Consider the following 14,980-nt stretch of genomic DNA (forward strand, 5'->3'; position numbering starts at 1 on the left):
CACATGCTGTTGTTTTAAGTTTTTGAAAGACTATTTTAGTAGCCTATGTGAGAGAGGGAAGGCAGGCAGACATGTTTTAAACAAAGGACCACACCCACAAATAAAGAATAACGAGCAAACAATAAATGAAGTGGTTAGGTAGCCAACATGTCATCTAGATTAAAGCCAAAAGTAGATGGAAAAACAGACATGTTACCATTTTGCTCTTTTAAAACAAAGTATCTGTCAATATACTGTATGTATGGTGTATTGCATATTGATTACTCCATTGTACTCTTAGGACTGAGATATACATATCTGAACGTTAATCAGCATACATTTGTCATTTGACAGCTGTCACTGACACTTGATATGTACATGTATTATTGACTTGATTGATATGAATATATTTCATATATTTAATCATTGAGGGGGTCCTAAGGAAGTAGTAGTAGTTTGTGTGTGTGCGCGCATGTGTAAGTGGGATTAAAATTATTGTTTGCCATCTTTATCTGAAGAGCAGACTGAGTGCCTGAACCTGCTAATGCTAGCATGCTAACATTGGGACAGTTATGTGTGGCCCAGTTCAAGGGTTTATCTCTTCTCCCCTAAATTTTCTAACCACAATTTTCTTTTTGGATGTTATAGATATGACCCACTGCACATTTTTAAAACTCTTAATGAATGTTGGTTCAATAGCTAAATGCCCAGAAATGAGCTCTCAATTGTAGAGTGATCTCATTCTGACCATGGTTTTTATGATTTTCCTGTTTTTGAATCTAATTAAGACATATATAACATTGTTTTTATGGTAAGTTTTGCACATATTTTCAAAGTTCAGTTTGTATACATCACACACAAATAGGTGGATTGGCCCATAACACCATTATGTCCAGGCAGTACAGCATTTTACTATTATTGGCTGGTTTTGGGCAGCCATCTTGGATTTACCCCATAAAAATGACCTTAATGACATTGAAATTTGGGGCACCCCTTCTAAAATGATGGAGAACACCCTAAGGAAGGGGCGGATCTATGGGCGGGCCTGGGTGGGATAGGCCCACCCAGATTGGCTGTTGGGCCCGCCCAATCACAAGCTCAGAATACAGTTTTCACTATGTGTCATTAAACTAAAATGTTGACTATTATCCTTTACTATATGGTTATTTGTTTGTGAAAATGAATGAAAATAAACTATAATGGATTTTGTGTATTTATTTAAACATTCAGTTTCACAACATTTAAACATTATATTAAATTTCTGGACAATCCGTTACCTTGTTGCGTTTCACATCAATACGTTGTTGCGAACGTTGGTAAACATGATGGCGGCTTTGTGTTGTGAATGAATTTATTGAGTTGTGGAATTTCATTGTACTGCTATGGCTACACAAATCTCTCTTAGTCGTTTTTTTAAAAAGAGGAGTAGTGAAGTCGGACAGGGAAATGGTCCAGATAGGCCTACAAAGCTGTCAAAGGAAGGTCCGCCCCAAGATGAGACCGCTAACGTTGAGGAGGAGACGGCTACTGCTCATGCTAAGCTGGCTAGCCTGCATTCGCCCCCTTCGGAGCCCTGTGCACCTGCAGACCTGTCTACTTTGGAGGAAGAACCACGGCAACCAAAATACACGACGTATCCAGGCTCAACGATTGACGGAAAACTGCGCAGCTTCAACAGCAACTGGTACGGGAAGTACAAATGGCTGGAATATAGCCCATCAGTGGACTCTGTTTTTTGTAAGCCCTGCAGGCATTTCCCAGATCCACACATAGAAAAAACCTTTGTCAGAGATGGATACAGAAACTGGAAACGAATTGGGCATGCGTGTGAAAAACACCAATCTAGCAGGCAACACGCATCTTCTGTAATTAAAATGGAGTCCTACATTCATAGTCACGCACCGCAAGGCAGTGGTACTGTGCTGAACAGACTTCATGCTGATTCGGTGTCACAGATCGAGCGTAATCGCCAACATGTCAAAGTTGTGTTGGATCTCGTCTTACTGTGTGCCAAGATGGAAGTCTCGTTAAGAGGGCACCGGGAGACAGCGGACGCAACAAACAGAGGGAATTTCTGGCAACTTTTCGAACACACGGCCAAGTACGCTCCCGAAATAAAAGAGCGACTCCAAGAACTCCCACGGAATGCAACCTTCATGAGCCACCACATTCAAGATGAGCTGCTCGAGGCTGCCAAGACGCTCCTCCATCAAAACATCAAGAGTGAGTTGCACGAACAGTCCACGTACTATGCGATACTCGGCGACGAGTATAAGGATACATCGAAACGTGAGCTGGTGGCTGTATGTGTCCGATTCGTTCACGGTGGAGTAATTAAAGAGCGTGTAGTGGGATTTGTGGAAACTGCAGATATGTCAGCTGGCGGAATATCACAAAAGATTCTAGAAGTACTTGAGCCCCTGGCATTAGACCCTCAGCTATGCATTGGGTTCTGTTTTGACGGCGCATCAGTCATGTCTGGGCACCGAGGAGGGGTGCAGGCTATTCTGAAAGAGACATTTCCAAAAGCAATATACATTCACTGCAATTCTCATCGGCTTAATTTGGTACTCAGTGCTGCGGCAGAAGTTTCCGGACACGTCTCCACCTTTTTCACCGTGGTCAACCAAATACACAGCTTTTTCAATGGAGCCCAAAGACATGCTCGATTTCTCCAGCTGCAACAGGAGATGCACCCCAACCGCCCAAACAAGGAGTTGTAACGAGCATGCGAGACGTGATGGAGTTCGAGGTCTGGGTCTGTTCAGAAAGTATTGGAGCTGCTGGACGTGTTGCTGGAGGCCCTGGCTGAATACTCAGAAACGAGTGGCACAACAAAGTTGGAAGCTGACCAGCTGTTGCAACAAATGCAAACAAAAAAGTTTCTTTTCCTTCTCATTGCTTTCTGCAAACTTTTCCAGAGCAGCGACTTTGCCACCAATGGGTTGCAGAGTGTATCTCTGTGCGTATCCGACAGCATTGCTTTAGTTGAAACTTTGAAAACTACGTATGCTACTTTCCGCGACGACTCCAACGGTGACTTCGACAAGGTGCTGAAACTAACGTAGGAGCTGATGGAGAAGCATGACATGGGATGCTGCTGGGACGTAACCACCTCTCGTGCGCGAAAGCTGCCTGCTAGGTACCAGCAGTCGATCGTAACCACGAGTCTCGGCAAATCCACATCTGTCAAGAATGACAGTGATCTCAGGGCACTCTGGAATTGTGTGCTGGACAGTCATGTGAACGAATTGAGTAGTCGGTTTCACAATGATGCGTACGGGATAATGCATGCCGCAGCATCCCTTTCCCCCGGAGCGGCCACATTTGGTCAGAAGGAACTGCTACAAGCTCCGTGCGATTTGTATGGGATATCAGTCAGTGATGCAGAATTTACTTGTTTTATCCGATACANCACAGGAAAGGCGGAGAAAGAGAATTTCCCCTCACTGATTGAACTATTGGATGCATGCCCTGCCGACATTTTCCCCGGCATGAACGGCCCGTTGAGGGCCATCATTACGCTGCCCATCACATCCTGCAGCGTTGAGAGACTCTTCTCCGCAACAAACAGGATTAAGACAAGGCTCAGGTCATCCATGCTCACCGGACGTCTGAACAACCTGACTCTTCTGACTTTTGAACGAGAGCTCACGGACTCATTGGATCACGACGAAATCATCGCCATATTCAATTCGAAACCAAGACGACTCCGCCTATAGGGCTACAGGTAGGCCTATTTCCCATTCTGATTTTCAGTTGAAGCTGGCATTGTTGACTGTGTGTGTTAGCCTGGTATTTGTGTGCTACCGTTGATGGGCGGGCCCTGGGTCTGAATTTAAGTGTGTGCGTGTGTGCGCGCGCAACATGGCCATGGTGGCGCACGTCAGGGTTACCTGTACGCACCTGTGAACATCCAGCCACCTCACCCCTTGTAACTACCAGCGTTAACATAGGGAAAAGGATTAACTCTGATATGGCTGACCTAAGGCTACCACTTATACCTGTGTGTGTGTGTGTGTAGGTGCGTGCGTGCGTGTGTGTGTGTGTGTGTGTGTGCGCGCTCCAGGTCTAAGCTGAAGTATGGCTGGCAGCAGGGAATGGAGGCGCGTTAAAAGACAGCTGCAGACACAAGAAGCCATAGCCTACATGAAGGACAGGGTGGTGTTTTGCCGTGTGTGTGTGTGTGTGTGTGTGTGTGTGTTATGTGTGTGTGTGTGTGCGCGTGCGCGCGTGAGAGAGTGAGAGAGAGAGAGAGGGCAAGTCCGTGTGAATTTGTTTAATTTGTTTTTTTGTGATGGCATTTCTTGTACGAGAGAGAGAGAGAGAGAGAGAGCGAGAGAGCAAGTCCGTGTGAATTTGTTTAATGTGTTCTTTTGTGATGCCATTTCTTGTATGCGCGTGGCGCATTGCGCACGAGTCATTTGAAATTAGTGAATTGATGTGTTTGTAGTGTATTTAGTTTGCCTAGTGTTTATTGTGGTTGACTTTTGTTTGATTGGCCACAGTAGGCCCACGCATGTTACTGGCTGTTCAATGAAATTGCCTAGGCCTATATATTTTGTATCAGTTGTAATGAAATTGAAGAAGACCAAAAACCAAGTCGATTGTGCCGTCTTTCAGTGTACCTAAGAAGTAGCCTTAATAAATGTGCTGTTATTCAACTGATATCGTCTCTGGGCAGTGTATTATAGTAGTAATGTTGATGTTTCCATTATTTTTTTAAGTAGCCTATGTTATAGTGTCCATCATTACTATGGCCCACCCTTACTTCACATTGGCCCATCCAAAAACTGCTTTCTGGATCCGCCACTGCCCTAAGGAAGGTCCTTCTATCCAGCGCGTAACGATTAGGTCCTTTTTGGACGGTAAGAGACCCAGCTACAAGAAAACACACAATAAATATATCTAGCCAAGACTTTTGAAGTTTGAATCTTGTAAACAAATGTGTTGGCTGCATAAAAGTAAAAAGGGCATTTAGAAATGTTTTGTTGTTTTCATACAAAATGCAAAAAAGAAACACTATGTCATGCCACTGCCTGTCTCATTTGAATACTAATGAGATAGGTGTGAAAAACCTCTAATGGCCCACACCCCCCTGTCAATCTCCATGTGCTCTGATAGCACACCCCCCTGTCACTCTCTTTGTCCTGTGGCCAAGTGAGCAACATGGCTGTGTTTATCCTAGATGAAAGGGGCGTGTTGTCACCTCTGAATAGCCACTCAAGCACCGGTACTTTACATGTGAATAGCTATAGGTGTGGCTGCTACAGGCAGAGAGTACAGAATATTCAAAGATTTATTTTAAATTTCTTTAAATTGGGCCAGCAATATAATTTATTTCACATAGATATATTTGAAATCTGGAAGGTCTGAGGTTTCTAATGGTGTGACTTATATGTTTCAATGACAAAAACTCACAGAGTTACAGATTTGTTTTTGGAGACATGTCAAATTGCCCTCTGGAGGGCACTCAGTCCTCTGAGTGTTAGGCAGGTAACATATGGTATACACCCTGTCCAATGAAGCAAGTGATCACAGAATGTAGAACAGGAGACAACCTGCTCACATACATGAACATAGATGCTCATGGCAGCACAGGGTGTGGGACCTTTTCCTATTCAGTGACCCTCATGTGTGGGGACCTTTTCCTATTCAGTGACCCTCATGTTAACTCTTTGCTAAGGTGTAGAAGGGACTCCCCCCTCTGTAAAATGGATACAAACACAGTGGGCCACAGACTACCTCTCAGTCTCCACCCCCTGGGCCAGAACCAGATGTTAACTCTTTGGTGTGGGAGGGACTCCCCTCACTGGAATGTGTACATACACACAGTAGACCACTGCTTAGTCTGAATGGTGGTCCCTGGGTCAGAACCAGTTGAAACCTCCTGGTCTAAGTAACAGAAGGTGCCAAAACAATGCCCTGCTCTCTCTGTCTCTCATTATTTACCCTTCTACCACCTCTTCTATATCTCTCCCTCTCTCTCTATCCCTCTTTCCAGGCTTGAGTACTGCAGTATATCAGAAGAGGGCTGTGCTGCTCTGACTTCAGCGCTGATTTCAAACCCCTCACACCTAAGACAACTTTATCTGACTGGTAGTAAACTGGGGAATTCAGGTGTGAAGCAGATCTCTACATTACTCAGGAATCCAGACTGTAAACTACAAACACTAAGGTGAGCACAGACACTAACAGAATCACAAACTGAAGCTTAAGCAGAAACTGTTTTTACCCCACAACCATCAGACTACTGAACTGTGGCTATCTGCTAGGTGTGTGTGTGTGAGCAGCCTGATCTCCAAAAATTCCGTGCTCCTGGACACGGATGTTAAGGACACAAAATCCGTGTCCAGGAGCACGGATTTTGCCAAAATTCCGTGCTCCTGGACACGGAATTGTTTTGACTCTGGTGTTTTGTCTGCATCATGTCTGACTCCGGTGTTTTGTCTGCATCATGTCTGACTCTGGTGTTTTGTCTGCATCATGTCTGACTCCGGTGTTTTGTCTGCATCATGTCTGACTCTGGTGTTAACTCTGCACTCTGTGCTGCCGTGTGTCTCACTCCTGCACCACATTCACTAGTGCTGGGTGATATGCGGAAAATTAAATATTACGATATGGATTACTTCTAGTGTGTGTGTGTGTGTGTGTGTGTGTCAATACAATCGTTTGTGTGCACATATTTTGTTCAGTTCTTGTGCTCAATGTGTGTCAGCATGAGACTTTGAGTGCAGTGCTCTGTCTTTCTGTCTCCCTCTCTCTCTTTCTCCCTCTCTCTCTTTCTCTTTCCCCCCCCCCCCCCTCCTCTCTTCCTCTCTCTCTCTCTCCAGCCTTTGGACTTGCGATATAACAGAACAGGGTTGTGCTCTTCTGACATCAGCTCTGGCATCAAACCCCTCCCACCTGATAGAGCTGTGTCTGAGTAATAATAAACTAGGAGCCTTCGCAGTCAAGCAGATCTCTGCTCTGGTGGAAGACCCAAACTACAGACTTGAGAAAGTAACGTGAGTAAAACCATTGCGACATCATGTGTGCAATATTTATCAGTGATTATAAAGAGATTGTGATTACTTATTGGTCTTGAGAAATACTTTCTTTATTTGCATTGAAATAATTTCTATTACCGTTGAAAAAAAATCATAATTATCTTATTATTATTATTTATAATGACCGTGTATTCCTGGCGATGTAACAGCATCACACTTTAACCTCCTTAATCACTCATTACCTGTCTGTCTATGTCAGCAACCTGTCACTAACATGGCAGTCGTACCCTAATGTACCTGTATACCTCATTGTTACATCTTTGTGTTTTCAATATCTTTTTCAGCTTGGAAAACACTGGGAAGTAGCCTCTTAGTGCAGATGGGATCGCCGGCGGGCCTATTCACAATTTCCTGAAAATACTCAGCTCCATCATAACAACATTGCCATGACATTGCAGAAAGCCTTCAGTAACATACTAAGATATAGCTATTACAATTTTGGTGACAGTAAAGTTATAACATATGCTCTGATGACAGTAAGGTTATAACATAGGCTCTGGTGACAGTAAGGTTGTAACATAGGCACTGGTGACAGTAAGGTTATAATATAGGCTCTGGTGACAGTAAGATTATAACATAGGCTCTGGTGACAGTAGGGTTATAACATAGGCTCTGGTGACAGTAAGATTATAACATAGGCTCTGGTGTTAATTCAAAGTCAAGGGAAACCAGTGGAAGTCATGTCAAAACCATAGCAGGCTCCTGTAATATGTCATAATAATAATGTATAAACTTTTGTGACTGTAATCACTGTAATCACTGTTATGTAAGTACTGTTATGTCGCCCCTCTCCTTTTATTAATATGCACAAATGAATAAATGAATGCTGAAATATTCTTTAAAGCGGAATTTGTCTTTTAAACAACTTTGTCATTACTTTATTTGATCTTGTCCTAATGGAGGATTGTGCTGCCACTGTTTATTATCTTCCTATTAAGTATTAAACATTTTCATTTATTTTTCTAATGTTTTTCTAATAATTTCATGATTGGCATAACACAGTGTCAACAAATTAACAGTCTTTATATGTCTCGAGTTGCTTTGTGAAGAACATCACCTGCGGTGTACTCCTGATAGGAGACGTTTGCACTTTCGCTGCCCCTGTTAAAGGGGAAAATATTATTCCAATATCCAGGTTGGTCGGGCAAAATAAGGTTACCACTTCGACTTACCTGAAAAACAACAAAACACAGCTGGTAAGGCTTCCTGCAATTACATTATGGTGGAAATCTCTGGATCACACCTTGGTGAATATTAAACAATACTTACACTGTAAAACATTGCAGCCTCGCTTAGTTGTGCCCACTTCATATCTCTCGTCAACACAAAGAACTCTCATAAGTTTTTGTATCTTGACTTAACCTTTGTGGTTTTGCTGGATATAAATGTACAACTGTACGTTCTCTTGACTGTTTGATAATTTTGCCAGGTTGGTAAGAGCTGATTCGACTTAAGATAGCAATTCATCTTTAGAAAAAAAGGGAGAGGAAAAATGCGGGAAATGAAAACTCTGTTCAATTCATCATGCTGACTATCTGGATTTTTTCCTGACTTAGTTTTGGAAGGCATAAAGTGACTTGATAAAGGTCTATGGAAAATTGAATCGGGGCTGCATGTGGGGGTAGGCTTCTGAATAGTCCCATTGCTTAAGTTGACAACAATGAAGAATTTAAATAATTTTGGCCAACAGGCCTGCAGCAGTAATCATTTAAATGGAGAATTAATTAAATTGTGTGCGTGTTGTTGACGCAACAAGAAGGGACTATTTTCAACAGCGGAAGAAGACTGGTGATTTCGCCATGTTGAAATCGATGCCGTGGAGGGATACTGCAATTGCATGTTCAGTCAAGGCATAAAGTTTGTTTCCCAGAAATTTCCACACCACGCCACTTTCAAACTCGACGGAAAGGGTTTTCAGACCACACGACAACAGACGGAGGAACTCTATCAAAATATATTTCTCCTAACGTAAGTATTATATTTGTATATCTCGCAGGCTTTGGGACAAACTGAACTCGACAAAATGTAGCCTAACTGCGTTCTGTCAAAGTAGACAGTGGACAGCCAGCTGTGCTTTTGGTAAAACGTTTATGTAAATACAATTAGTTTCAGTTTTGCAACGTGGCCGACCGTAGTTTTCGTTTCCATTATGATATTGCTATGTGAGACGGTGTCAAAAATACACCTGTGAACTGCTCACGTGTTAGCTATCCAAATTATATTTAGCTAACCGGTGGGTCTAGCCAGCATTTAGCTGTGGATACTAGTCAAGGTCAGTTGCCTACATTTGATCCCGGTCATCAACTACCAGGCTTAATAGACTTTATTCGGTTAGGTAGGTTGGTAATTGACCGTGTGTCGGTAGACTACCGGAATGTGTGAATGTGGTTTATTAACCGGATTCATGGGTCACCCGCCACCACTTTCCTATCATGCTCCGGTTCCGTGCCTTTCTACGATGATCTCCCTGTCCTGACTTTGACCAAGGATAATAGTAATTTGTTTTTGGCAAGGGAAATTGTTAGCTTAATGAGAGGTAGTATAGCGTGGGGCTTCGGAGAGAAATACGTGTCACCTTTTCCCCCCATGTGTCACACGAGCAACGGGTTATCAAATGCCATGCTGCTAAGTAGCTAAATGTTAGGACAAATCTGGCGGCCTTATGTAGCTCATTTCCCTCGCGTTTGTGTAAAACAAGGGGGGTGTAGCCTACGTTTTTAGCGTCTGCTTTGTAAACGCCTGGCTTCGAGATGTGTATCCGTTTGAGACTTTTTGAATTGGCTCATGAAAAGCGTCCTCGCGTTTGTGTAAAACAAGGGGGTTGTCGCCTACTACTCTAGCGTGTGCTTTGTAAACGCCTGGCTTCGATATCCGTTTGGGACTTTTTAATTGGCTGGCTCACGAAAAGCGTTCAACTTGTGACTCAGTGAAGGCTGCATGCATGAGCTATGACTGATTTATCAATCCAAGCAGTGTCAGAGTGTGCCGTTAACGTCATACCCACGTCTTTGCTTGTGGCAGGCACATGCAAGTACGGGTCTCTGCAGGGCAGGGGGCGGATATCAACCGAGGTGGGCGTTTTTCCACCAGTGCAAGTCAACGAGAGTAGGCGGATATCAACCATTGCATCTGATTGCCTGAACGAGAGTAGGTGGATACCAACCATTGCATCCGATTGGCTGAAAGGCTACTGCGCGGCTACCAGGCTTGTTTAAAACAGTTTACGTAGCCTAGCGATTACCAGTTCATGATTTGGATATTTTCGTTGCGGTCACGAGACCTGCCTTCTCCTTGGGGATTTTCATCAGGATATTTTCGTTATGGTCAGAAGAGTTGTCCTCTCTATTTGGTTACTCTACTCTGCATTTGACGCTTTTTGTGAGCGTGTTTACATGCAGGAACTGGTTAGAAACGTAACATTGGAGATTATCAGGATATTCTCTCCTTTCATCCCAGTTATTATTTATCACTTAATCATTAGGCCTACATATTGACACAGTAGTCTAAGCCCAATTATTTCATTATTTAGGCCAATACTTTACTGGTGTTGGTCCATCACGGTTTGTCTTGCACTTTGAAGTCAGTTGTAAACGTCCGGCCGGTAAGCCTATGTCCTTGAGGAACGTAGGCTACCGCAATCATGTTCTATGACAAACGCTTAACAACTGTAGGCTACATAAAAGCGTTGACATACCGTTGCACCTGTATCCAGCACCTGTCGGAGTAGCCCATCACAGAAATGCGTAGGCTACATTCCCACTTCCCATTCAAACATGTTGGCTAGCCCATCTTCAAGTTATTAATGACCATAGGCCTACAATGCAAGATCTCATTTCCACCATTCTGCGGGACTTTAGAAGATGACGTTGATTTCCTGAGAGCAAATCGTTTTAGATCCCCCCCCCCCCCCAAAAAAAAAAAATTGATTGACTGATTGACTGAGGGATTGCTTAATTCCAGTCTGGAACTAACTCCAGGTCTTCATCCCTAAGAGAGCCCTCCATAAACAAAGCTTTGCAGGTGGAAAATGTAAGCAACTAAGCATCAAGTATGAAACATCCACGTAACAGACTAAATAATGTTCTTGTTAAAGTGAAGCAGGCTAATGTGCTGTTCTTTATGCATAAGAAACTGAAGACGGAGGCCAGCAAACTGCCTGTTGGTACATTTTCTTAAGGATATCGTAACATTTACGTTAGGATTTGTTCGGAACAGGCATTCATAGCTTAATATCTTAAATGTTAAAAACGAGTGAAATGCAGCTTCACACATGGGCTTCTTGCATTCTGAAAAATCTCAATGCACAGATGACGAAAATGATGGACCATCAAATTACCCAAGAATTCATTAGGCTTTGTAAAATAATCAACAACGAAAGATAAGAGAATTACTGAAAGTAAAATAGTTAGGGTACATGAAATATACAAAGTGAAGGAGTAAACTAAACTAACCCCACAACTCGTGTAAAATAATTAGGCTACATGAAATACACAAAGGAGTCAATGCAAAGTTTTCAAAAGTTAAGTTTTAATGGAAGCAAGTAAGAGGGAGGTGAAAAAGAATTAAAAAAAACCCCCAAAACTTAGGCCAAAACATTTACAAAACTGGCCCTGCATGTGACATATTAAATCCCTTCATACAGCAGTTAGAATTGGTCTATGGGCTATACAGAACACGTCCATGAAGTTATTTATTCAAAATCATCAGAACACCAAAGTTTCGCCAGCTTGAAATCTTGTCAGCGCCAGTCACTTCTAAATTGCGCGGTTCTGCTCGGTCCCTGGTCTAGCCACGCCCCGTCTTGGCTTGCGGCGCAGCCAACAGCCAGGTTGGCCGCGAGAGAACTGGAGCGTAGCACCACCAAATCACAATGGCTTTTAACCATTGACAGTAAATAGAATGGACGCCAAATCAACGCTATTTGCCATTCAACGCTTTGAAGCCAGATTTGGGAACATTCCAACTTACATTCCACCTTAGCAACGCCAAACGCAGGTGCTGATTGGACAACAACAAGACTTCTAACGGTCAATCAAACCATGTTCTGATGCTCATTGGTCAATTTAACTTTTAATATCTCTCTAAAACAAAACATCACCACAAAAAATCACCACCCTGGTAAGTTGGAGAGCAAGGGGACCTACTAGTTGAGCGAAAAATTATCCCCCTGGAGTGGCATTTAAGGGAGATACAGGGTTTTATGTCTCTCATAGGAATGAATGGGATTTGGCCATTTTTTTGGTCTTTTTGGGTCCAACCTTGGCTCCAACTTGGCTTCAACAATGAAATAGAATTTTGGCCTCCATTCTATTTACTCTCAATGCTTTTAACAGACCGGCAATTATCCAGCCATACGTGCTTGACCGCTTGTCAGACCCAGACGCCGAACAAGAGGAAGAGGAGCCACCTAGATCCCCACGAATACCAAAACCAGTATCTGAATGGTTAGTCAATTTTGTACTTTCTTTCCATCTGCATCGCTGATCTCTCAAATTTCAGCAGACAGGCTAGCCAGCTACTAGCAGAGTAAACGAAGCCTACTGTAATCGTCCTATTAGAGATACTGACCAAACAATATGATTGCATCCCTCTGTATTTCTATTATCCATAGTCTATAAACATTGAACAGTGTTTTGACTGGAAAGGCTAGGCGAGGCGATATTTTGTACCATTTCATAAGCGCTATCATTTCAAATGGTATGGAACCTTCAGAAAGACAAATAGCTTGTGTGCCTTCGTACAGCAACTTTAGACATTACAATGACATGACCATACAAAAGCCTTTAGCTTTACAAGGGACGTGGTCAAGGAGATCACCTAGACTGTACATTGCTGGAGGAATTTGACTCATTCCCCTCGTCCTTTCATAGGTGCCGATGCGGGAACTGTGGTGCAATGCCTACTGAACACGAGAGCTTGTGCTGTCAGGAGGTCCCAGAGGTAACTAGTTTTCTCCATCACTTGGTGTGTAGCATATCTCTTGGTGTTTGTCATGTAGGGTTAGCGTAAACAAGGGTGGCCAAAGTAAAAGTATAAGTAAATAATAATACACATGCCATGGGTTCCTTCCAGCACAATACCTTGGTAGAGTAACTGGTCTGCAGTAGGCTAGATTGTTGTGTGATCCTGCACTGGCTAATAGGGGGAATATTTTTAGGGCACCCCCCCAGTAACGTCTCATCCCCAAATTAGATGCAATGTAGTACACATATCATGTGCCGGTTAGTACTGACCACACTAGGCTAATTCTACTTTGGCCTCCTCCTCAGGTGACAGGGCCACCATAGTATTTGCTTGCAACACTCACCTTACCTGTATCATCCTACTACCTAACAGGTCACAAGGCGCATGGAGCAGGTGGAGGGCACTCAGCCTCAGTGTGTTATCGACCATCCTGGATTTTATGCCACGTCCCTCAATGTGTATGTGCTTCAAGCCATGTACAACATCTACAGAGCAGATCATGGACCAGTACGGCTACGGGGCATAGAGCAGTATGTTCACTCCTTACTTCTACCATATCACAAATGTATGACAACTTTACATTTTCAGCAAACAGTCTTATCTTACTTCTTGCAGGGCTGATTGTTGCCTGATTGATATTTGATTTCAGGCTTGACAGAGTTTGCAAAATAAAAACATTGATAATAATTAGCCATTAGGTTATTCTTATAGAAAGTGTTACAGGTTCAGGGTTTTCTTCTACTATCAGGCTTGAATTATGGTCATACACAGGCTATTAAATGTTTGAATAATGTGTCAAAATAGGCCTACGTTACGACACTATGCAGTATCTTGTCGTCGTCGTTAGAGCAGGGGGAAAAGTTCACCATCACCCCTGTTCTTGTGATCATGCCTTTATATCAGTAAAGGCCATATTGTAAACACCAATGAAATGTAAGAATGCCTTATGACTGGTACATTTTGTGTATGACTAATATCTTCAAATACAAAGTGACCCAAAACGTGTGTAGAAACCAAAAACATTTTTTATTATGAAAGTCATCTAAAAGCACATTTTGTTTGTAGCCGTTACAGATATCTGGCGTACAGGATGTTTGTCAGTTGGTGTTGGGGATTCCTTGGGCGCCACATAAGAGTCGTGGTTCCATCATGTGTCGTCCTGCGTGTTCGTCGGGAGTTTCCAGATAGTCAACAGCAATGCATGGGCTTCAGACTGCCTCCCCTGCGTTGAAGCGGAAGATGCAGCTGGTGATCACCCCCTCCTTCTCAGGCCCACGTCTTCAACGCATCCTATGCAATGAAAGACATGTTGTATTTCTACTGTATTTTCACATTTTACTAAACTATTCAAAGTGTAAATTTCTTATGTAAATATACTGTTTTAACTGTTTTAATTCAGATTACAAGGCTTATTTTTATTACTTTTTCTATATAATTAAAATAAGAAATACTTACCAGATGTTGCCTCATTTTATACGGGCTTCACTCTTGCCTCCCTCTTCATGGCATTGGAGTAATGGATCCTGTAGAGGGGATCTGTGGACGTGGTGGCCTGGTCTCGTGCAGCATTCTCATTGAAATGGAGGGCTGCCAGGAAATAAAGAGAAAAATCGAACGTGAAAATGGTGGTGTATACAATGCAAATAGTCAAAAATCTATGCAATTAACATTTCACTTCCCAAGGGATGCAAACATACACTTTCTGGAGCAAATTGTAATTGTATAAGATGATGCTGCAGGCGATGGGTCTTTACTGGTGTTGAATTGAGGGGAGGTGAAGGCTCAGTGAGGGAATCTGTGGACGGGCCATAGTCTTTGCAGCAGCATAAAGTAGACTGCACGCCCTGAATAGAAATCTCCATTTTCTATTTTTTTCTATTCAGGTGTAATAAAATAGGGGCGTACCTTACATTGTGTCTTTTGTTTACTGACTAAAGACACTTGCTGAAAGATGCACCCCTTTTCTATTTCATATAACGTTTTCATTT

At 42.8% G+C, this 14,980-nt stretch overlaps 1 protein-coding gene across 1 annotated transcript; it reads left to right on the top strand.

Moving 5' to 3' along the window:
• The first annotated feature begins 1,994 nt into the window (after nt 1-1,994).
• LOC134442104 (uncharacterized) lies at nt 1,995-14,277 on the top strand. Its single transcript, XM_063192412.1, has 6 exons — nt 1,995-2,268; nt 10,050-10,175; nt 12,352-12,472; nt 12,899-12,968; nt 13,365-13,522; nt 14,058-14,277. The coding sequence occupies exons 1-6, from the start codon at nt 1,995-1,997 to the stop codon at nt 14,221-14,223; spliced, it is 915 nt and encodes a 304-aa protein (XP_063048482.1). The 3' UTR covers nt 14,224-14,277.
• The last annotated feature ends 703 nt before the right edge of the window (nt 14,278-14,980 follow it).

This window comes from Engraulis encrasicolus, unplaced genomic scaffold (assembly GCF_034702125.1).
Source record: "Engraulis encrasicolus isolate BLACKSEA-1 unplaced genomic scaffold, IST_EnEncr_1.0 scaffold_114_np1212, whole genome shotgun sequence".
Lineage (NCBI taxonomy): Eukaryota > Metazoa > Chordata > Actinopteri > Clupeiformes > Engraulidae > Engraulis > Engraulis encrasicolus.

Bases quoted from the DNA above. Each gene is read 5' to 3' on its own strand.
- LOC134442104 (XM_063192412.1), top strand. From the start codon at position 1,995: ATGGAAGTCTCGTTAAGAGGGCACCGGGAGACAGCGGACGCAACAAAC. The intron at 12,969-13,364 runs GTAACTAGTTTT...ACTACCTAACAG, and splicing joins GCTGTCAGGAGGTCCCAGAG to GTCACAAGGCGCATGGAGCA. The intron at 13,523-14,057 runs GTATGTTCACTC...TTTTGTTTGTAG, and splicing joins CGGCTACGGGGCATAGAGCA to CCGTTACAGATATCTGGCGT.